This window comes from Homalodisca vitripennis, chromosome 8 (assembly GCF_021130785.1).
Source record: "Homalodisca vitripennis isolate AUS2020 chromosome 8, UT_GWSS_2.1, whole genome shotgun sequence".
In the NCBI taxonomy this organism is placed as follows: Eukaryota; Metazoa; Arthropoda; class Insecta; order Hemiptera; family Cicadellidae; genus Homalodisca; species Homalodisca vitripennis.
This window is the reverse complement of record NC_060214.1, coordinates 40,948,882-40,975,099: the sequence shown is the minus strand read 5'-3', so window position 1 is coordinate 40,975,099 and position 26,218 is coordinate 40,948,882. Positions and strand designations below refer to the sequence as shown.

General features: G+C 32.1%; 1 protein-coding gene across 1 annotated transcript; it reads right to left on the bottom strand.

Moving 5' to 3' along the window:
* Window positions 1-1,399: 1,399 nt before the first annotated feature.
* On the bottom strand, window positions 1,400-25,690 carry LOC124367607 (troponin C, isoallergen Bla g 6.0201-like). Its single transcript, XM_046824567.1, has 7 exons — window positions 25,489-25,690; window positions 20,581-20,614; window positions 15,357-15,500; window positions 14,026-14,157; window positions 6,805-6,936; window positions 3,041-3,110; window positions 1,400-1,635 (listed from the first exon to the last, which is right to left on the bottom strand). The coding sequence occupies exons 1-6, from the start codon at window positions 25,606-25,608 to the stop codon at window positions 3,088-3,090; spliced, it is 585 nt and encodes a 194-aa protein (XP_046680523.1). The 5' UTR covers window positions 25,609-25,690; the 3' UTR covers window positions 1,400-1,635; window positions 3,041-3,087.
* Between the last annotated feature and the right edge of the window lie 528 nt (window positions 25,691-26,218).

The following is a 26,218-nucleotide window of genomic DNA, read 5'->3' as shown; positions in this document are numbered from 1 at the left end:
AACTTTTTGAAAGTGGTTTTTGGGGTAAATCATACATTTTTTTATAATCATTAGAAATTATTTCTTGAAGGGGATTGTTTTAGGCGGTGCCGTATAGTTTGGTGCGTAAGCACCGTTACCTATAACGATGATAATGTCACTATTTCTAACACACCCGTAAAACCGTATTGGTATGGACCTGTACTTATAGGCTGAGCTTTAGCAAAGCCTATCATTCAGGAAGGCAACATCGAGTTTGATAGTGGTACATGTTCCTCAATGGGATTTGCCTGAGCGCCAGCGAAACCTAACATTCGCAGGATATCTTAAGGACATATTGAGCTACAGAGTTAAAATGTAGATTATTTTTCTGCCGCAAAGGATACTGGCAAAATTTTGTTTGTATATATACTGTCTGTCTGTCTCTCTTTCTCTCTTTCAGAGGGTATCTCGAGAACGAAATAAGCCACAGACTTGAAATTTAATATGAAGCACATTTTTTTATATAGGAGAGACGCAGTTTGATTATAGTCTCCGTCCGTCTATCAAATTTTGCTGAGCGTTAGCGAAGATATCACTCATATCTTGCACGAATTAAGGCACAAACACTTTACATGAAGCTACAATTTAATACAGTCAAGGGATATCACAAAACATGTTGAGCTTCGTTTAAGAAAAATTCTTTTTAACATCACTAAAACAAACTGAAAAAATCCTCATTTGTTCGTCTAATGAAACTTCAGGGTATCCTGTTACGTGACACGTAGTTTGGCGTATTAGTATTTAAGTCGATCTCGTTAGGATTCTATCCAGTGTATCTAAAACATCCGAAATTTGAAATCCAATTTATTGAGATTGTTTTTTCTGGAATTACTTGCATAAATTTTAATTTCCCTTTTCTTAAAGCCTTTTAGAAACATCGAGCCAAAGAAATAGGAATTATACACAGACATAGGGTTCATGGACGATAGTGATAGTCACTCCATGGAATGTAGATGTGCGTTAGTGAACATTTTTACATTGACCTTATGGCAACAAAAAATCGCAGAATAAATAACTTGTAAAACACCTGAGTACAATCATAAGGCATTTTTACTCGATTCTTTGATCTTTTCTCGATTTTTAAACATTTCAAATAGTACTTTTGGACAACATGAAATTACTGTTTTGATATTTATTACATGGCAATAATACGATATCCTGAAATTATATTCAGTTAAAAACTAGTCATTCCTTTAAGTCATAGATCATGTACTCGTAATAAATATCGTTGCCGTGGTAGATAAGACTTTGATGAGAACGGGTATGTGATAAAAGTAAAACATTTTGTGTATCCTACTTTAGTTTCTAATCGGACTGAGAACAGAAAGAGAACAACGAATAATGAATTTCAATTCCAAGGAAATAAGGATAATAAATGTTTAAAACAAAAATATAGCAATTTATTTCAAATGAAATACAGTACAAGAGTCACTTCCATAACAAGTTCTTTAGGTTAAAACACTGTCAACATTAAATAACAATTTCAACATTGTGCAATCAACAACTGATGTCACCATTATATAAAAATGTATGTCAACATGACAAGTTAAAAGAATTTCTTTTCATGAATCTTCAATGGATATGTTTCGTCATTATGTCCACTTGAAAAGGTTCCTGAAAATATAAAAAAATATCATAAACAATACACTTTTAAAAACTTAAATGTTATAAATATTCTGAACTGAATTTCATATAATATTTTTGTTACTAAAAAACATAACAAAACCTACAATTAATGATTATTAAGTTATCCTAATGTTCGGTTCACATTACTTTTTAAACATTCTATAGATATAAAATGAAAATTTTATAGTAATATATTTAGGTAAATATGATATAATATGTAAATATTATTTAAAACTGAAGATGGTTTCTTATCTCTGCAACATATTCTAGTTCAAATATCCTAGAATCATGTATTTCGCTTGTTCATCTTTTTGATATTCAAGTTCGAATGTTTGAATGTTGAATGTTGGATCTACTAAAAGAACCATAGTATTATTTTTTATTATGATTGTGGTTGTAATTTTTTAGAATTACTAATAGTTTTAATTTTTAGATTTGATTCAATGTTTGGAAGGTCTTTCAGTTGCTTAAAAAATGAATTCTTAAGGAGCCCATAATATTTAAAGATATTTGTATGTTGGTAATAATTAAATAGTTCTCTTTGTTTTTGTTTTCTAATTACTTGTAGGCACATGCATTAGGTAATTTTAGCTTGCAGTGTCAATTATTTTTAAATTAAAAAAGAATTAATGGTTAAGATTTAAATTTGATTTTAAACACATCGAAATGGAAGTATAGTAGAGACCCAAATTTACCCTCAAAACTTATTTTATAAGATTTTTCCAGCGATGTATCGCATAGGAAAGTTTTCCATCTACATGTAGATTTATGTACGGCGTAAAAATATTATTTTAAAATATACTGTTCAGCTATTAAAATATATATAATGAAAAATGTCCATCATGTAACTAAAGTTTAGTATCAGCGTTATGAAACTATAATAAGCATTCACATTGAGGGACTAAAATCTTTTTCTAAATAACTAATTACTATAATTTGTTTAATATTTGAACATCACTAAATTGCTCTTGATTTAATTAAGATAATACACTGTATTACTGCAGTTAAGTTTAAATACATTTACGAGGTAAAATTAATATGAAACATGTAATTGTATTTACTATTTTATTTTTTATTTTCATTTAATAGTTAATTAATCTATTAAAGTAGTAATTGTTTGTTTGGAAAATAATTTAAACCTGACGGTGTTTATTATTTAGTTAATATAAGTTGCACACTTTCTTTTTAACTTCTTTTGTACATAATGTTATATAATTGCAGTACAAACCTCGCTACATTTTCTTTTGATAAGATTTTCAATCCCTAACTCGTCTAAATGAAATTTGTATCGTTTAAATCTTAGACTTCATTACAAAATGGCAACTCGCTATATCAGTTTGACATTATAGAAACTTAGTATTAAAGAAATAATAATATTTAATGTTATACTTACAGCTGTTTATGTACATCCTGTTTTCCCTCCTCACAGCCAATTTTCTTTTAACGAAGAGCTCGTTGGAACTCTGTAAAACAGGAACACAATTTAATTTAATTAAAAGATAACACTGATCGATACAACTACAAACGTTTAAGATAATAAACGATTAATTCATTATGGTTATACAAAGTACACTTGTTAAATCTATATCATGGCTATAATAAATATAATATCAATGTTCTTAAAGTTCATAACCGATCAATTATTACTATGTAGTTTATTATGGCGCTATTAATTTAGTTTAGACCAATGGGACTATTGTTACTCCATGGTACGTATACATCCTCCCCCATTTATTATGTATATATATATATATATATATATATATATATATATATATATATATATATATATATAACACCAACACAAACTTGTGTTACGATTGTCACCAACAATTATACCTGGTTTACCTCGAAAACTAATGGTTGGTTTTTAAGACGTTATTAAAACTAACAGCCTAATGATACGTTTGGTAGTTTAGTATAGCCTGGTATTCGTGGCTGACAGTTGTGCCAATCCCCACAATAAAATTGAAGAGAGATTTTAACAAGCAGAAGGAGATTCTGAGGTGACGAGGGGAAACCAAGTGATTACGGTGATTACGTCATACGCCTCATTTATCCGCTCGCCACCAGATCGCACCACCGCCAAAAATATTTTAAAATTTCGAATACCCCACCCATATGCGTAGATAATGATGTTGGAAGGCATATCCACATTCTTTTCCTTATTGTATGACACACATAACCCCAGGTGAAACACCTTCATTCGCACTCCTGGAGCTCTCATACAAACATAATAGTACATTTTAATCATAAATGTTATATACTTGATTAAATAAGAAAAATAAAAGTTCAAAACATTAAAAAATCTCTTAGTTTGGTTGATTTGTTTTGAAATTTAAATGAGTATAGATTGTAACCAGATTTTTGTCGCGCACTAAATAATGAAAACCTTTGTTTTAGCAAATAGTTACACCTGGAACGAATCATTTTTCAATTTAACCGCCATTTAAAATGATTTAAATACATGTCACTTGCAGAAATGCTGCAGCAAACTCATTTCCCTCTTCATGTTCAAATGGTTACCATTTGTATATTTGAATACTAATGTGATTTAAAATATAAATGTTAGTTTATTGTGAAGAATGATTTCTGAGTTAGTACAAAAAAGGCTTCTGGACTAGAAAAGTACGTTATTAATGTTATAACTTTTGCAGTACATTATGATAATTATTTGTTCAGAATATAAAACTTTAGCCAACATTTAAATTAATAAATTCAGTTGCTCTCTAAGATATTTCCAGTACCATTGTAGAGTTTGCCTTTTTTCCCCCGATCAAGAAAATGTATACCAACGAAAATAAACTTCGATATTTCGAAAACAAATATTGATAAAAAATAATTAATTAAATGAATAATTTAAACTGGGCCGAATTGTAACCCTAAACCATTCTTGAATCCACTTGAAGACACATAACAAATGACATTAAAATCGGTCCAGCCAGAAGGAGTTCAGTGACATACACACACAAAAGAATTATATATAGGATAACAATAACTTTGATAGTGTAGCAGAAGGTATATACGGCTAGAAAATAAATTGTGTAAGTTTAATTAATTAAGAAAACTAGATAAGCAGTTGAAAACCTAAGGATAATATGAGAGGTTTGTAAAACCAAAATATGCATAATCTTTTTTCGATCAGTTTTATGCTACAAGAATTAACAGCAAACAACACCTTTTTAAAAAAAAATCTAATAACGTACTATAAGATTTGGTATTGATCACAATTCGAGCTAAATACGAGTAATTTCTGTCGAATTAAACATTTTCCAGTTGGAAATAACTAAAGCTACGAGAGCAAACTCAATTCTTCTCCAGGATAAACACTTTTTTATGATTTGTAATGTGAGGTCGAACCAAAACCCCAGTTTGCCAAAATCCTGAGTATTTCCGACGGTGGCTTTATGTTCTATACTCTTTGAAACCTAACGGATTTCAAAATTAATTGTTTTTACGTGAAGAAATTTCATTGGATGTTAGTATGATTTAGAAATTACGTTCTCAAGTGATGCAAATACCTCTTTGGTAGAAATTTATTTTTACTTTTTTCTCTGTTTCATTAACCGATGCGATTTCAAAACTCAACCTAAAAATGTAAAAAACTAAACATGCAACTTTGTTACAAACCTAATTTGTAAGTTCCTAATTGTTTCATCTTACACCACTAACAGGATCCTGCTAAAAAATATATATTCGTTCATTATCGCTTAAATTCAAGCGAGCTAACTTGCACTGTAATAAGCACAAGCTATTATTATTGTTAATACTTAAAAATAATTAATTTAAATTAAAATTAAAAGTATTTCTGTAAGTTATTTCATTTACACAAACATTTTTTCAATATTCCAAATGTTCTTTTACAAAACCTCCATTATAACTGATGTTGTTGCAGCAATTCATTTCTTGTTAATCATAACAACTAGTATGCCTATTTGAATATAAACTGTTAGGCTATGTGGGCTATATTGTTTTACAATTGTAGATTCGAGGAAATAGTGGTGATAAAATAAAGAAGGTGGACATCTTAAGATACGAGGGAATTTATAAAATATTAAGGCGCATCAAAAGAGGTAACTTTTCACTAAGTTACGGTAAACGGTTTAAATATCAGATCCCTCTGAGGCTTAAATTCATTCATTACCTTTTCATAAGCTAGTATATAATTTGTGCACTAATTTATTTGTATAAGGAATATGTACAATATATGTATATATGTGGGTTTATTCGTTATGTTTATAATACACACATTTGTCCTATTCTTAATTGTATTGCAATTTTCTTCTATGTGTACTATGGAAAACTCGGTAATTAATACCGTACCGTAATAAATGTAAGCTCATTTTTAACGATTTTTTATTTCATTATATAACAGGATCATGTATATTTTCCATTTTTCATAGGACTCGAACCTGTCATCTTCTTTTTTGCTGAGAGCTTTAATTTTAGTGTATTTATAACTATTTATATATTGAAATTAGTTCATTACATTATATTTTATTTAACTTAGAGCTTGGTATAAGGTTTGTGAAACAGATTCATTTATTTATTTTTTTTTATTAAAAACCGAATGCTTTTTCTTAAGAATATTCATATTTTGATATTTTTCATTGCACTAAAACCTAAGTTTACATATGTGGCTCTTGGCGATATCAAAATACTTTAAACTATGTTTTGGATAATTAAACATATGAGCTACTTTTGTAGTATAAAGTTTATATTAGTAATGTTTTTGAAAAAGTACAAAGTATACCTAAAAATCAAATCCAAAATGTATTTTTTGTTTTTTAAAATACCAGTTTATTATATCATTTTTTGGTTTTAAGAAATTTTGACCAAAATAATTTAGGGGAATCCCCAAGTATTTATAATGTAAATCTTTATCTTTATTACTAAGTACCGTCTAATTTATCAAATTTGTACAGCTATAAAAAAAACTTGCTAGAGTCTGTTAACATCACTTAATTATTTTGGTCTGAAGCAATTATATTCAATATGTCCGTCATATGTTTCTATGGCCTTTGAAATTTTATTAGAGACGTTTTCTTAAAAGGGTATAACATTCTCGTGTATTATGAATTTTAAAATATTTGAAAACAGACCACTATGCGTTGTGACGTCATCTGTGGTGAGTTTGAGTCCATAATGCTTACAAACCTTCAAAGTCCACAGTGCCTGAGTCATCAACATCAATCTCATTGACCATCCCGATCAGCTCGGACTCCGGGATCTCAGGATCCAATTCCCTCAGGATCTCCTTGAAGTCTTCCGTAGTGATGTACCCATTCCCTGTTCACAAACATGGTGTTAATTATATTAAGCTCAATATATAGATAAAACTACTCGTAAACGATCTCGTATCATACCTCATTATTAAGAACCCTACAGATCCTTAAAACCGCGTCATTGCCTGTGCGATAACTCTTGAAGAATTATCCTTGAGATTTGGAATTTTGTACATAAAAGACTCCTGGTGCAATCAAGAATCATACTAAGTTTGGAGTCAAAAGGTGGAAGGAGAGTCCATCCGTCTGTGATAACTCTCGATAGAATGGTCCTTGATATTTTGAATTATGTACATAAAAGACTCCTGGTGCAATCAAGAATCATACTAAGTTTGGAGTCAAAAGGTGGAAGGAGAGTCCATCCGTCTGTGATAACTCTCGATAGAATGGTCCTTGAGATTTGGAATTTTGTACATAAAAGACTCCTGGTGCAATCAAGAATCATACGAAGTTTGGATTCAAAAGGTGGAAGGAGAGTCCATCCGTCTGTGATAACTCTCGATAGAATGGTCCTTGAGATTTGGAATTTTTTACATAAAATACTCTTGGTGCAATAAAGAATCTTACTGATTTTGGAGTCAAAAGTTGGAAGGAGAGTCGACCTGTCTGTGTTTGGCCGATAACTTTAGTAACAGTTTATTAATGAAGAACTAGTCAGGCTCTTCTTAAAATTATGGTACTGTGAGTCTGTACGATAATTCTTGACAGAAGGGTCTTGGGAACTTGAATCTTGGTATAATGTGGTGCTATGACGAAACCTATTGATTTTTAAGTCAAAATTTCAAATATCAGTCCGATCGTCCATTTTTCCAACTTTCGATATGCTCTGTCGGGTTCTTCAATACTCAGCTGTAACGGTTTATTAGTGATAAAGGATCGTCTTGAAATCGCGTCGTCTGACTGTCTGTGTCCATCTATACAATAACTCTTAATGGGTCTTGGAGACTTAAAACTTGGTTCAAGGAAGAAGCTTATTAATTTTAAGGATAAAAAAGGTTTAAAGATCCTGGTTTAGGATGCAGTTATCCGGGAAAAGTTACGACTACAACAGTTTGGTACAGACCATCGTTACGCTCTGTCGGAACCGTCGATACCCTATTTTTTAATTGTTTTCTTGGGATTCTTTCTAGGCCCAAATTGGAAAAGATACAGTTTAATTTTGTATTTTCTTTGGACTGATATACGTAGAAATCCTACAGGAAATATTGGACATCCGTACATAAATAAATAAAAAAATAATTCTTACATATCTGTGTAAATAATAATTTATTAAAGGAAATCTAACATTTTACATGATTTTAAATCCTACACTTCTGACATTTAGATACCAGTCGATATATTAAGGTTTATTGCAAGGAGCTAAATAATACCTCCTTTATTGCCAAAAGAACGCCAATTCTAAATTATATAACATCGTTTTCATCGAAATCTGTGACACACTCTTTATATTCTTATACTTATACACTTCTTACGTGTAACAAAACATTTATATATTTGTTTTGTTTGGGGATTAGCTGAATTTGACGCACCCCAGCTTAATAGTAACACAATGTAATGAAATACCACTGTTACAGTGGTCAATTAGTTAGATTACTTGTAATCAATTGGGAATCGAATCGAATGCCAATGCCGGATTGAAGCAAAATAATTGTTAAACAAACGATAGCAGCTCATAATCCGCGGCCAGCCGAACTGTTTCAGCGTCAATGATCTTTAGGTGTTATTTGTTTTGTAAATATTGGAAGTATACAGACTAAAAACAATCTCGGACGTCACATTTTTTTTAGAGATTGTAATTAGATTGATTCACTGAAAAAGTAAAATAATTGTTTTGCTTTATCCGTTGCTTTATAGCCTATGCCCTCAATTTATTTTACCTTACATATTTAAATATCTGCTACTTCCTTGTAAGTTTATGCCTACATTACCATTTTTGCCTTGAGCCGCTTCATCTTAAGCTGTAAAGACTTTCAAAATAAGCTAGTTCTACCAAAAATAATAAAGGCCTGCTGCAGACTTCTTACTGATAATTGTAATTAGGAGCAGTGAACATAATACACTAGTGTTGTGCAGCCTTTCTCAATGATAATACTAGGCTTGGCCATCGGACCGGCTGTGAGCGGATTCTTCTTGTGCTTTTATTTTTTCTACGTTTTTATCATTCTCAAACTAACCTTAAACGTGTATAGCACTACCATTTGCAATCGTTAAATGTTACAAAATGTATAACCCAACGTTTCGAGGCTTGAGATCTATGCCCTTCATCAGGTGAAAAATAGTACCTAAAATAGAAAGAAAAGAAAAATAAAAAGAAGAAAACGAAAATGAGAAAATCGAAACTGAAAATTACTTGGGGTCCAGACAGGAGATTATGAATCCTGGACGTTGTCACTTCGCAGGAAAAAGTCACTAGCATACGGCAAGAGCGCGAGAATTCAAAAGCACAATCACACGTCACACCAGTGGAGGCAAAATGGGATACTGAGCCATCACCCGATATTCAAACAAACTTTTGGCTGATATTCAGCATAATACCAGTTAGCTCTTAAAACAAGGTAAAAATCTAACTTGGATACGTTACCGTGCCCTTATAAGTTTAAAAAAATTTTATTTTCCCAAATTAAATTTTATCTTATTTTTCATGGAAGGCAATTTTATTTAACAAAAAAAATAAAAGAGAACCCTATGTATGAAAAGTTTGGGAGTTCTAGTACGCATAGTCACATGGGGGTTAGCGAGAATCATAAATTTAATTTCAGCACTGCACGCATTCTGCTTCTTCCCGACGGTCATAAATCAATAACTTTACGCATTCCAGAATATCCGCGGCTCATCGTTAAGTGTTATGTACACCATAAACTAAAATGAGACAATACGCATTGTTCCGCACAACGTCATTAGAAGAGCCATTCCGTTGGAATGTCCAGATCTGTTAAAGGGTTAAGTTATAGTCAGGGGATGTCATTTTACCTGGTGAATTTATGGCTAAGAAGCCTTCCTCTCTAACACTTAATCGATAATCAACGGCCTAAAATCCGCCATCTTGAGATTAGCCTTATAAGAGCAATGTTAACTTGAAACATTTTTACAGTCTTTTCATAATTATGGAAAATACTAGATTTTTAGATAAGTACATATCCAAACGCTTTTAAATTTATTAGACATTTTTTTAGTTATTCAGGAAATAAACCTCAAACTATTTTACATTTAATTGTTGATTATTCTGAAGTCATACACTTACAAGAACACTAAAAAGCATTACAATGCATTTCATATTATCTTTAGAATTACATTTTCCAAGATTCTACAACCAAAGGTAAGGTGTAAGAGTGTTTGAAGTTTAACATTGATTTATTGGTATATTTACCATAGATGGCTCTTACCAAAAAAGGGACGGGGGGGGTGTTTGCAAAGGCAGAAAAGATCGCTGAGTGCAGCATATTTTCATACTTTTTTGAATGAATTAATATAAATACTTTTCTTAATTCATCAATAAAGTGGTAGATCTTTTACGTATACCACGAATGGTATTTTCCATGGGCTACTAATAGTATGGGAATAGGTAAGAAAACCTATTTTAATAGTGATAAATCCTGAATTTTAAATTTTTACAGGAGGCAAACCATGATAATCTCATTATTTTTTATGGAGAAAAGTAGTTCGATATAGTCTCCAGTAATATAAATAGCTCGATGCAATGGAGTGTTGAAGGACCTCCCACAAAACGTAACAAAGGGGTTGCGCACAGACAATAAATACAGATGAAAAGATTGTTACGTTAGTATTAGAATGTCTTCGGGAGCTGCCACCACGGTTCTGTTACATTGGAGGATTTAATAAGATACAAAATACAGGACAGATATGATAAAATAAACAAACCTTTAAATCATGATAAAATAATTATTGTTATAAAATAAAATAAACTGATGCAATGGAGCATAGAAGGATATGAAAGAACGTAACAAAAGAAGTAGTGCCCATGTGGACAACGGGTAAAGGTACAAAAGGGTAAACTTTCCTTTTAATTTTTGACCCTAAATCCATAGTGCTTCTCCATGGGCCATGAGGAACTTATGTACCAAATTTCAAATATTCAGGACCTTTCTATCAAGAGTTTATCGCACAGACGAACGAACAACTACACGATTTCAAAAAACTATCGGGTCCTCAATGAAGACTACCAAAACTTAAGTATTTAAGACTGTTACAAATACAAATCGTGTATTAAATTTGTAAACTTGAGAACCCTACTTACTCCAATTCTCAAGTTAAACAGCAATATGTAAGTCGGCAAGCCACGGTGGCCAGACCTAGGATCAATGGCAAACATAATGTAATGAACGTGCGACTACTGTACAGTGGTTAATAAGCTAGAGTGCTTGTAACCTATTGGGACTTTGTAATCGGCTCGGTTAACATTGGCGGGACTAATACAAACCACTGAGAATAGTTTGTTCATTCCTAATTCATCGAAAAAACCTATTTCGGTTTTAATTATTTGTTTTGGTCTTTGCCTTGATGTAGTACTATTTCAGTGTTTATATTACGATGGATTACGTCATGTAATTCTATCAACTTTCCACCATGTAACAAAAATATTAGCTATAATATTCATACTTTATTAGCTATTATTTATAGGATCGGTACTTAGTTTTAGTTAGTCTATTTCAATTGTCCTTAATATAACACTTTCAAAACGTCTCTGCATAAATTAACGGAACATAAATCCCAAAACTCGAAACTAATCTCTGTTCAAAGTTTTTGTACATCTAGATAGACTGTCCCAATATTCTTTAAAAAATAATGACAACTACTTACGAAGCTAGAGAAAAATAAAAAGTACTCTGGAATGCTTATGATATTTTAATTATTTAAAATTTTATATAAATATATTATTTATATAATATGTTGTATCTTGAACAGTTTTGGTTATATTGAGTACAGCTGTACGAGTAAATCTTATGAAAATAATTTAATAGTATATGTGTCACAAAATCGCCCTTTTTACACACATAAAAAGCGTAAAACTGAGAGGTTAGGACTGTTTACGCTTAATATATACGTCACTATATGATTACGTGCTTTGTGTTAATAAATTCACTAAAAAGTTTTACTACTATATTAAACTATGGAAATTTGGAAGTCAAAGGAATGTCGTCACCAGCAAAAATACATCCTTACTGAATTAAAATAGCTGACTTTGTATCAACCAGTATCAATTCATCGCACGGACAGACAAACATAACTATTAACTACCTGAGTTAGTCACTCGTGGATCAATTTTAGGATTCAAACACTGATACATGTAGGGCTTTTTGGAAAAATAAATTAGTTTTTGAAAATAAATTTAAGTATTTAAACTTGAATGTAGGATATGTGTAATATTGTGCAATATTTTACTTTTCAAAATAACAAATATATATATATATATATATATATATAATTAAAAATCACTAATCGCGAGTATCGACACCCGTCGCAACAGATCTAATTATACAGAATGGCTTGTAATCAGTGGATACATAGCTCAAACATCAACAGTGTCACTGAGTTTACACGAACTAATTTGCCAAAGACCACTGACAATTTCCCTATACACCCTCATTCCATAGATACATTTACACACAGATACTAACTCGGTTTCGGTAGTCTCTGAAGTGATGAAATAATAGTTACATATGTAATACCTTAACATAATTATATGATTTGAGTGTAGGTTACTAACATTCACAGTTTTTAAATAAAACGTTCTTAATTCTGATCGTCATTCTAAACAGATGTGGAACAGTTAAAGCAATTTATGAGTTTTAAACGCCTGTGGATAGTTGTTTTAACGCATGATGGTTTTACCAACTTTGTCTCATAATTCATTCATAAATTTCATAAATGTCTCAGAATATATAAGATTTCTATGGGAAATTTTACATACTATGAGAGAATAATAATAATATACCGTAATTAATATAATTATTTGACATACGGGCAAATTGAACGTCCAAAAATGGAAAAAGTTTTTAAGAACTATAACATGTTTTGATTTCAAATTGGCCTTTGGCTAGTCCAACAGCATATACTGATTTTTGTGCTTAATTTTATGTTCGTTTTTTCATCATTCATGAAGAGGATAAATTCCAATCCCAAAAACGTACTTGTACCCTTTTCTAACAAATAATGGTGGTAAACTCCTATTATATGTCCAAATCCTCCATAATCGACAATAATAAAGAAGACTTATTCTTAGTAAGGACATATTAGGTAGCAAGAGTGTTGCTTCTGCCAATAGTACGCAAGTTATTATTTATGATCCCGGAAATCGCGGAGAAATTTGTTTAATAGCGAGAGTACACAAAGTCAACCCAGATTCTTTTGCGGGAGGAGCTCGAGAATCAAGGAAAAACTTGGTCCTTAGTGAAAACACAATGCGATAACAAAATATGTTTGTAGAAGAAGCCAAAATAAATAGGAAATATATAAGAGGGAAAGTCTTCCTTAATGGAGACACAACGAGGTAACGTATATAAATGTGTTGAACATCATTATGGGATTTCGTTAAATTGTTCATAAGTTTGCATAGCCTAGTCACTGAACATTAGGTGGATTTTAATTATTACACTGGCCATTACGAAAATAAAAAAACATTAACGTAAAATCAAACTGCCTTATATGAATCATATTAAAAAATAATCTTGAACATTTTTAGCCAATGTGAATAATACCAGCTTTGAAATTATAAAGCGCCATTATTACTTTAAAATTTACTAATTCATTCTTATTCTAGATTCCATTGTCAGTGTTAAGGACAAGTGAGAAAACCTTGTCAGTTTATATTAGATTGAGAAACCTCTTATTACTACTGCCCATCTGTGAAGCAATATGAATACCTAAGCTAACCTGTATGATATTCAAGATTTTGAAACCCGTGTTCAAGATATAAACGTGTTTAGTAGTTAGGATTGGGACAAATTTCAAGAATTACAGGCGACAGTAGTAGTTTTTCTAATATAAATGTGGTAATAGCCACTATAAAATCAAATTTATGGCACATTTGCTATAAAAACAACCAGAGATATTGTTAATAACCATAATTTCTTACCATCTCTATCGTAGAATCTGAAGGCCTCCTTGAGCTCGGAGTTGAGGAGTTCAGCGTTCGTGTCCTCCTCCTCCTCAGTCAGGAACTTAGACGCCAGGATACAGAACTCCTCGAACTCCAACTCTCCTGACCCTGGGAATGGAATAGAGGAGCATTATTGAATAGAGCACCTTAAAACTATTATTGTTACCAATATTTAGCTCGAATATGTTATTTGATGTTCATAAAAACAAATTTTAATGTTTTCATCTTACCGGAGTTTTATTATTACCTTATAGCGTAGTATAATGATGCCTTTCATATCAACATGGATGCCTCAGAAACTTTATTGTATAGATGAAACAAAGCATCTCTAATTTATCTAAAAATTTCACTTCTTCCATTTGATTGTACTGGGTTTTGTACTATGTGAATTTAGAAATTTATTTACTTTCAGTATTCATAAAAGCAGTGCTTAATTCAACGCCGATATATTATAAATCTAATTAGTTGGGTCTATAATGCTCTTGAACATATATTACAGTTTTGTAGATCGTTCATTTATTAAATTTCAGAGAATAAACTCCGTATACAAATCTAAACTCAATGTAAAATTAGAAAAACACAATTGCATAGATATCATTGGATTTTCAGTCACAAAATTTTCCGAAATTTTACTTTGATAATGTTTATTAATTAAATTAAAATAAAATGTTAACCATGAAAAGACATAAACTAATACTACTAGGATAAAACAGAACAAATAATGTACTCGTATATTTAAATTTTTTTTCTATCACCTATGTAATACTGATGAGTACCGTGATTTAAATCAAAGATCAAAGTTCTTAAACATGCGCGAAAGATGAAATGTCACATTCAAATCCAAACACATTGGTTTACCTTTCAATACAGTATCGAATATTACTGAAACATATTACATATTTGTGGCTGCACTGCAATACTCTGATCAATTTACTTGTCAACCCATTTCTTGCTATTCTTATACCTCCAACAATTCAGCTTCATCTAGTAAATCTTGTGGAATTCCACATACCTGACTTTGATTAATTCTCATTTATTTTATAATATAACAAATGCATTTCATTAACGATAAGTTGATTATAAAATTATATTTTGTACTAATCTATAGGTGGTATCAATTCAATTTCAGTATTTGACATCACGTTGAAACGGTGACATTCTCAAGAGAGCAGAATGCAGATCTTCTTGTAACACTACGTGATAGCAAATGTCCAAAACAGTCTTTCTGATAGTTTTTCATATGTTCGATTTAAAGAAATACCTTAAGACAAAAATTTCTTCTTTATACTGGTATCTATTATTCTTACCGTCAAGGTCGACCTCTTTGACGATAGCCTCCAACTGCGCATTGGTCTGAGCGTGACCCAGCAATTCCAAGATGGTGCCAATCATGCTGATCCCGATGCAGCCTTTCTTCTCTTGGTCGAAGGCTGTGAAAGCATTTTTCAGTACTGGAAAATACAAATAGCATTACCAAAAACATAGCCATATTAGTAGTTTAGATATATGGCGTATGTGCCTAGTTCTAACAAGTATTTATTTAGTTCTAATTTTAAACGTATTTTAAGAAATTAAATACTATTTTGCCCATTTTTATGCAAAATATAGGTGAGAATTAAATCTAATGGCAAGTTAGTATCGAATTTCAAACCACGAGACCTATGGGTGGAAATAAAATATGACAATAGTTTTATGAATTGTCTAATACACTAATGTCAGTAATAAGTCCTATAAGCCACAGAAAAAAACAGGCACGCGCATTTTATTATAAGCAAAGACGCGATTTATCTTCCACTGGCCAAGATTATCTTCTATAGCGACTTACTATGACTGATTATTGGGGACAGCCATTTTTTACCTCCAAGCAAATAAATATTTATTAACTTTTTTCGGTAAGCGTTACAGCGATTTTGTTACTTGTCGCTAATAGAGTATGCGAGTGTACACTTTGATAAAGGATACACTTTAGTAAAGGCTAAGCCAGAAAAAATAGGAAAAATGGGGAGAGGAAAACCATTACAGACGATAACTACAAGGGCAGAGGGAATTCCGCCTCCATCTGGCCTGTATCGTCTTCTTTTTCGATTGCCTCTCCTAACCCGAGTCCCAATATGGATGGTTCTTTATCATACCCAACACTACGTCGTGGTTCTGACTTAAAAGTGGTGAAGATAATTTTGGATTTAGAAATCACTTATGTGAGAATTATGCAGATTAGAGACGAAATTTTTCTGCAAAAAATCGGTGGCATTTGACACTCCTCCTGCGGCGTGCTTTTCGTCCAACCTCATATATGTGATAATACTAGCTGTGCAGAGATCAGGGACCTCTTTGTCAACCTGAGAGAAACCAATGAGGTATTTGAGCGGATCCCCGGTGCCTGAAGGAGGAAAACAAGAACAGCAGTTGAGAGGGAAAGAAAGATCTTGAAAACTTTAGAGGTTTTAACTCTCGATAATCGCGTAGCAAAACGTTAACAAGAACCTTCGACTTTACCTGCCATGAACCAAAAGGTGAATAAGAAGCTACCCGTTCGCCGACGTATCCCTCGCTATACCACACGTAAGCTCTCTACAGTAGATATAACGTCCACACATAAAAGCAGACCTTGTTATTCAGTACGATTTTGAACGCGATTTCTATAAGGTAATTATTTTCCCAAACACTCGGTTAATCCAGTATCTCAGACAATCGGACTTATACAGTATTTAAAAACAATAGGAAATGTGTTCAATAAATTTAGTAATTTTAAATACATTATATATGACGAATATAATCTAGTTATGAATAATGTAAGGATGTAGAAAAGCAATATTATTTAAATAGTCTACATAAACAATAAAAATCGTTTCAAAATTCACTAAATAGCTAACTAAACTTTTTAACTGAGTTGGTATTGATTGCAATCTCATTAATAAAAATCCAAGCAACAATTTACAATCTGTTGTCTATATATTGATAATAAATCAAGGCAATAACTATAATAAAAGTGAAATAGTTTGTTAATTATCAGGAGTAAAAGAGGTCAATTATTTCAAGAGAAGTTAGATACAGTTTAAATTCCATTAATGTGTATTTATTTTATACAATTTTTAGACTGACACTGTACAAATACACGTATTATCTCTTATACATATAAGTGTATGCTGAATTAAACGCAAACCGAGTATTTTGACCTATTTGGATAGGATTAACAATTTTTAATTTGTTATTTGTGAGATATATGAGAAAAATATTTTCAGATTTGTATTTAATTTAAGTATATGTATTAGTTATTGTGATTTAATTCTTTCGTTTCAGCCGAATAATGCTACTAGTAATACATAACAAAAAATGGCAAATCTTAAGAACAGCGACTACCGCTCCGATCGCCGTAATTTTTTGCATTCTAACACAGGTTAACGTAATTTCACCGAAAAAAATAGTCCCCGATTATCGCCGTAGCCGTTTACTCCCCCCCCCCCCACCAAAAAAATTTTTGGAAAAAATAAAATTAAAAAAACCTGACTGACAGTGCATTTATTCGTTTTTTTTTGGTGTTATTAGTTCGCAGGGCACGTAATTTTCACCGAAAAAAAGTATTCCCGGTTATCGCCGTAGCCGTTACACTCCTTCCCCCCAAAAAAAATTTTGGAAAAGACAAAATTGTGAAAAACCTGACTGACAATGCATTTATTCGTTTTTTTTGGTGTTATTAGTTCGGTAGGGCAGTAGTCCCATGTACGAATTTCTAGTATAAACTCGTCTTATCTTATCAGTAATAAACGCGCGCCGCTCATCTTTTGCCTGTAATGAAACCTGCGTTAGTTCTGTCTGAGTGTTGTGCGTGTAAGCAGTCATGGCGTGATCTGGGCTTGGACTTTGCAAGCTCGAGTTAATTTTTTTTCTAAAAGAGCAAGCAGCGCGAAGCGCTGCGCAGCGGGCAAGCATCGCGTGATCTGAGTTTTGGAATAGGCAAGCTAGGCTCTACCTGCAATCACGTTATCTACTAGACCGCTCGACTTTGACCTCTGTCTGAGGATGGGGAGGGGTTTGAGATAAGACAAATTCCTGTTTTATATTGACGAAATATTGTTCTAGGCTAATCTAGTAATCAGTAGAAACAAAATTTCAAATAACGATTCATGTCTGGTTATTAAAATAAAAACAATTAAAATTTAAAAAAATTACCTTAATGGTATTTTGGGGGGTACAACGCAGCCACTGCCTCGATGGAAAGCGTGAACCCTTTCTTCTGGGATGTACTTGGTTTTTAAACAAGTACTCCGCGAGGTAGCCGACGAAGTGCTTGCTCTTGCGACCGTATTTGGGGACTTCTGACCGGACGTCACGCCACTTCCGTTCAATTGTGTTGGTACAGGCGGGTGTTAAGGGGTCAACAAAGTTCTTTGTGTGATTCACAGTCAGGTGGTTAAACTGATACTGTGATAGGGTATTGTAGGCCTTCCAGCAATCAGTAATTATTGTGGATCCTGGCAACACCCAAGTTTTAATACACCGTATCAGAGTCTTCGCCGTACGGTCTTTAACTGGGATAAGGAAAGTGTGTTTGGTCCTCCCGATCTATTCCCCCCAACACCCACTGTCCTTTTACTATCCGTCCTCTGTTGTATTTTCTTTTGCCAAATTTGGCTTCATCGATCTCAACTACGCGCGCCGGGTCCGCCCAACTGTTGGCTGTTTCTTTTCAAATGGTCAATGTAGACTTCCCGGATGAAACGAGTAGTAGTCCACTATTGTCGGGTCTGTGAGATGAAGATGGATTTTAACAAATGAGTGCCCTCGAGGTGATGTGAAAAGATATGTTATGATAAAACGCCACAATGTGTTAATATTAACTCTACTTCGCTCCAGGAACGTGCCGACCTTCGCTGAAACACGCCAGCCACACTTTTTCCGGGCTTTCTTCTGCAAATTAACAATCTTTCCACACCTGAACTTTAAATCATCTGTCAAGTTCACCGAGTTTCCGCACTTCACACAATTTGTCTTCGTTGGAAGCACATTGTGCGCACAAAACACGTTAATAACACACTTTTCATCAAATAAACATGCTTCAAAGAATAGCGTGTGACAAGAACCATCGCAAGCCATGTCAATAATTTCACTAATTATTCCTTTTCCACGTGGGTTTGTTTGTTTACATCCGGCGGACAATCGAAGCCGTACTATAGGTCACGTGATCCGCCCGGCCAATCGGAAACCTTCCTGTTTGTCACGTGACTACTGTCAACTCATCAAAACGACCATGGTCGGCCATTGTTTTATGTTTGATAGTCGAAAATCTTGTTATTTTATGTGTTTTGTATTGCCAACATTTTACTGCCGAAAAGCTGGTTTTTATGTGTTAGCGATAATCAGGACTATTTTTTTCGGTGAAATTACGTTAACCTGTGTTAGTATGCAAAATATTACGGCGATCGGAGCGGGTAGTCGCTGAGCTTAAGATTTACCAAAAAAAAATTAACAAATAGTGTCAGGAATATTATTTAGTATGTTTTACTTTGCTCTGGATACTACATTTTTACAAATTGCTCTTTAAAATATGACCAGATTTTGTAAGATAACGTTTTCGATTTAATATTAATAGAAATGTTTTAATGTTAAAGTATATAAAAACGTATACACACACAATGCTTGACTTGTTAAAAAGAACAGCGTTGGTTCCATAACAAAAAAAAACTCTAATTAACATTGGTAAAATTTTTATTTTCTAATAAAAAGTGGAATGGATCTATAAAAAATTAAGTGAATTTTAGAATTAATTATAAAAAAATAATAAAAGATTATACAAATATATTTTGCTTTTTTGGAACTCTGCTATCATAAACTTTGGCTATTAAACACCCATGATCACTTATTTTAGTCTCAAAAAAAGGTATTATAAATTCAAAAATGCCATACTTTACTGCTTAATTTTGTATTTTTTTTTAACCTTAGTAACCAAACGTTTCTAACTGCATTTCCACATGAAGATTTTACTCATACTCCTATAACATATTCAACTATATTTTAAAATATATTTAATGTTATTAATTGAGGCAAAAGTTCTCGCAGATGTAGCAAATGTTTTTCATACTTTTAACTAATGTAGCTTTCCCAATACTTGACTTTGATATTGGAGTAGTGTTATATCTTGATTGATTCCTTGCATACACAAAGTTAATAAAGAAACCACGATGCTTTAAATATTCACTTATGTAAATTATTTTAATAATTAATTTAAAGAATAATAATACTTAAATTCTTTCCAATCGCTCTACAAATCTTCAAAATATTTCAATGTTTGTAAAACGGAAGGCAATATGGTATTATTGTGGTTTAAAATACGTGCAATTTTCCTTCTGCATGGACTTTGCTCGTACCCCGAGACGAGCTCTCTATAACTTAATATAATTAAAAGATTACATAGAAGATTTTCAAAGATTGAATTTTGAATTTGAATGTTTGTGTTGATGATTACTGAGAAAACTACTACTAATACTATTTATGTTATACATATATGTATTTTATATAATACAAGGAACTTACATATAATCTGGTCCTTTGTGAGGCTCAAATCTCCCTGGAACAAACATGAAATAAATTTCTTTTAAGTAGATTAAAATTCTTAAACTTACAAAATGTGCATGAATTTTATAGAACAAACACATTTCAAATTTCGGTAAATATTTATTATAACCTAGAAATAATTTGCATTTATCAAGCGTGTTACCATTTTATGTTAAATCTTATGTTATTAACCTACATAGATTTATTTGTTATGTCTATCACCTTAATTGCATTCATTTGTAAACGTCATTAATAATTTTTATGATATAGTAACTAATATATATTCTAGTTTTTGTTATTTCATAGACGTAAAGCGACATAGGCTACACTAATAAATTCGTTTTAACACTGAAGTCCTTTTCTGATTTGAGTGTCTGGATCGCTATGGCACAGACGTCTATTGTAAAGTAGATAAATTAGTTACACATTTCAACCAGTTATTCAACTGATTGACTTCATTTGTGAATAATTATTCGTCCATGAATATCTACTGGAGTGAAAATGGGCTAGTTTGTATCAAACGTGATAATTTACTCGCATTACTGGAATTATATCGTATTTAAGAGTTAAGACTACAATTGTGATATTACTGAAGTGTAAATGAAGTAATTTGTATCAAACGTGATAATTTACTCGTACTTAAAATAGTTAATACTGCAATTGTATTTCGTTTACATTCGAGACTTTTTGAACTTTTTGTAAGTGCAATCTAAAAATGTTAAAGCTTAGCAAATGTATCTTACAGTTAGTGTCATTCTTATAAATGCTGTAAACTCATTTGACAATGTTCTAGGCATTATTCTAAAGGTACATAAGGAATATAATATCGTTATTTATATAATCTGTAACAAACTTGAGAACAAAATACTAATAAACATCAGTCATATATCCATTAATCATCTTCGATAATTGGACGAATAATACAGGAATTGGGGATTTTACATAATATTTTGTTTGAATTCTTCATTAAAATAGTTAATATTTCTTTTGTTCAATAAATCTAACTTAAAATATGAACTTTAGCAATACAATTCAATTGCTTGTAAAACATTATGTGAAACATTGTTTTTAGCGGACTTCAAAAAGGAGGAGATTATACAATTTGACCTGTTTCTATTTTCCTTTTTTATATATGTCCACAGTTTTCCGAAATTATTTTTTATGATTTTTTTAATAAAAGAAGGCTACCTCTTAGTGGTTCCACATAATTATTTTAAAAATTGGACAAGTACTTTTTTTGGACTTACGAGGAAATTACTTTACATATAAAAGTTTTACATATAAAGCCATATTCAGAAGTCAGACAAAGCAAATTGCGGAAATGCTGTTTTCTTTTCGAGGAAAGGTAAAATATCCGTCTTGGAAAAAAGGGATAGGATTGAATGTGGAGGTTTTAATTTTTTAAATCGTCATAAAATACCTCAAAGTTGCTGTGAGAAGTTTCGCTCCTGAAGGAGTTCTTTGAAACACGACATAGAGCAACGAGACAGAATAAGATGCAAATATATATATATACTCCAATAGCTATAATTTACCTCACAGATGCTAGGAAACATATCTGTTCACTATAATGGTCCGAGTAACGCCTCTATTTAAGGCAATATAAAAACCGTCCTGGAGCAGCGGCACAAGATTATGGTAGAAATTTAAATTTGTTTAACCATCATATATTATATTTGAGTTGCTGTGGTAAGACTTTCAGTCTACAGTAAGGTTTTAGAAAACGCTGGTGTAGGAGTCCTTTAAAACATTAAATGAAGCAATGAAACTGAATTGGATGCAGATACGTAGTTTTCTTCCAATGATTATGGTACTTTACCTGTGTGCGGATATTGAAAATGTTAAACCATTACATTACTTCAGAAAGCTTCCCGGTCTACATCGTAAACTGCTGTGTTTTTTCAACTACTCTTTTACCTTAAACACGTTAGGGATCATAATAATATGTATACTAATAAAATCAGTCGTAGAGCACCAAAATAGGAGAGAGGCCAGAAAGTAACTTTAAACTAAACATAGCTTACCTCACAGTTACTTGAAACATGACAAGGACTAACAAAATGGAATGTTTTCCAGATAGTGTTCCCTAGCTATTGTTATCATTTACGTCAGGGATGCCACAATATATTTCACTTGGGCTAGTATTAAGTCAGGTGATACGTTGTGTTACGTGACTTTGAGGCTATTTGGATTCAGTCTATAATAGCGAGAAAGGATAAAGTACTTATATAATATTTTGAGATTCACTTCAGTTGTAGTACGTGTGAAGCATACTGTACTGTATTTCACTGAACGGAGGGTCAGTTTGACGTACAGAGATTAGGATTTCTCAAATTACCTCAAATTTCAGACATGGAATGGGTTATTCAATTTCTCAGAATATTAAGTGCCGATCGATTAGAGATATAACATATTACAGAATAAGTCACGGTTTATTGCGTCGATGGAATGAATGCCAGACTAAAAATTGGCTTGATCTCCCAAAAAATAACCTATATGCTAAGTAGATTCACTAAATGTTCTAGTCCTAGATTATCTTAATCGTATATTACTAATTAGGACAAAGTACTCAAGATTAGAAGTTAAAAAATTGTGTGGTATAGCATTTGAGTTTCTTTCGTTTACTTTTTAGTTGCTTGATTTTATTTTAGCGTGTTGAAGCCGATTTTTTATTTAAAAAAACCTTACTATTTTAAAGCTTTTGCACTATGCAATAAAATTTCAAATATATTAAAACGTAATGCTGCGAGACATATTAAGTTAGATGTAATTACATGTAAAACTAGTTATAATACGAGTAATATTAATATCTTACAAGAAAGTGTTACGAATTAAATGCTGTACTTGAATTGCTTCTCAAATGCTGTACTTGACAATTCAAATTAAACACCTACATTTATGATGCATACTTTCATAGAGGTACATCCTATTATATGTATAAACCATAGTATAGTATTTAATTTAATTTTACATTGTATATTGTACGTAATGGCTAATGCAGTGTACCTATTGATATTCAAGCGTGGAAATCGTTCTTGCAGTGATGTAGAGAGATGAACCTCCTGAATTATTCCTTTTGTTTTCTATGAACATTTTATTAAGAAGGACGGAAATAAGGGTGAAATGTCATAATTTACGGAGTTGATTATTTTTGCTAAAATTTTCCACCGCCTTCAAAAATGGTGTGCTATAGAATTTGATTTTATCTCTTTTTCAGAGAAAAAAAAGTATTTTTTTACTTCTTAGTTCCTTGAATTTATTTTACCGTTTTGAAGTCGGCTTGTTTGTTTGTAAAAATGTATTATAATGAACAATGCAAGACCAAGAACTATTAATGTTAATAGACAAGGTGTATAAAGGGATAGCCCATTTCATTCTGTAAGATATTATACAGTAATAAAGGCGCCACCCACGCATTGATTGTACAAACCAAGTTATTGAAATACTTAAGCCCCAGTTTCACAATAGCTTCTCCCAACTATTGTAAACCCCATCCGTAGGGAATAAATATAATGAATGCTGATATAATTGGTGATATGGATACAATCAATTTGGTTTAATCTGGTTCAATTAAATCCACTTGCATTGAATATTATGAAACGTGAACAAAGGGTAAAACTATTAGTCAACTTATTTTAGTGTAGTTTAATACAAAGCCTTTCTGAGGTGCTACTGAATTTGAATTGTGAAATGCATCTCTCAAGTTTTTAAGACATTTGAGGGTAAAATTAAAAATCGTTACTTTTGGTAGAAACCAAGTACGCCAATCATATTTGCATACTTGTTAGTGTTGTAGTCCTCAACTTCTTTTGAGGACAATATATTTTCCAGTACAGTTATTCACTGTAAAAATTATATCTAAATTAAAAATTCCGTTTTTTTTTTCATTTTGAAAATGTGACTTGATCCGTTTTAAAAGACAATTTGCCTCCTTTTTTATTGTTTGCCTTAAGGATGTTTCATCAAATTTCCGACCGGAAAACAATTTACAAAAGCCTTAAATATTTTACAGGTTAGTCCATTTTGTATTTTATAATATTCAAAACTTATATGTTAATAAATATGAGTTTGCCCATTTTTATACTTCAATTTACAGGTTTGGTCCAGTTTGTGCTGTAGGAAATAACTGATAAATCTGTTTTGGACCAACAATCTTTCAACAATTGGAATAGCTGCTATAGGTAGATCCATTTTACCTAGACATAGATATGGTTTTTCTACAAAAGATAATCACAAACTGAAGATTTTTAGTTCAGTCCATTTTGCATTTCAACCGTTTAATTATTGTTATTGAAATTCACGATAGCAAATGTACGAGATTGATAGTTAAGGACCAGTTAAAATATCACGCTGTGACTCAAAAAAACCAATTAGTTCTTTGTTTAAAGTTTGTTATTAACGATGGATAGTTTGAAAGGATAACATAATTTTGGAGATTTGCCATAACTATCTGTTACAAAAGCTATAACAATGTTTCGAGGATTGGAATCTATCCACTTTGTCAGGTGGGGAGGTATTAATACATATACATAAATATATATACATAAAATACCTACCCCACCTGATGAAGGGGATAGATTCCTATCCTCGAAACGTTGTGTTTACCTTTTGTCACATATAATGATGGCAAATCTCCAAAATCATGTTATCCTTTCAAAACAAATTAATGCTATCAAATCACGTGTAACAAGTATGAATGAAACAATAAAAGCGGCGTATTGTAAGAAATTAATAAATTTGAGGTAAAGTCACATTTCCTATATTCTCAAATCTTACCAAAGAGTTGAACCTGATACCTCGATATCTCCACGTGAAAAATATAACCATTATTGTAAATGAAAATAATTTTTTCCCACTTTTCCAAATTCTTTTCGGCATTGCACTCACAATTTTGGAGTTCTCCTCAGATCCGGAGCTATCCGGGGTGGAAGAGCCGCTGCTGGAACCACTGGAGGCCTTCTTGGCGTCAGCAGGAGCAGGCGCCTTTGCAGCAGCGGGAGCCGGCATCGTGCTGTACTGTCTGTGTGCTAAGAGTTACGCGGCACGCCACTGACTGGCAGGCAAAAGGTCAGATGAATACTCAACCAGTGGCAGACCGCCCGTAGTCGACTCACCTGTATAATCAATTGCTAATCAATCAACTAAAATGTTTTCGAGACAATACGAACTTGCTGTACAGTCTGATAAATATAACACAACCCTTATTTAATATTAATATCTTTGCACAAAAGACTCGTGCGGCATTGCAATCCATCCATCTAGAGAATTGAAAATTTTGAGTAATGATTTCTGACCACGGGATTTTCTCGTTGTACAACCATAATCAACTAGTATAAACAACTATCAATCAATATCACAACTTCTAGAAATATGTAGTACGCCTTGTTTGACATGAAGCAAAGTCTATTCTGGACCTAGAGAATTCGGAGTTGTCCAGTCAATATTCTAAGTTCCATTAATTCACTATAATTTGTAAGTATAAATAAGTATTAGAATATTCTTTACCACACGATAACCAGTTCCTCTTGTCACTGGATTATTCATAAGCGACATTTCCTATGTATTAGTCGACATTAATTTTGCTATGAATACTGCTGGGTACTGCTAGTTTGAAGTC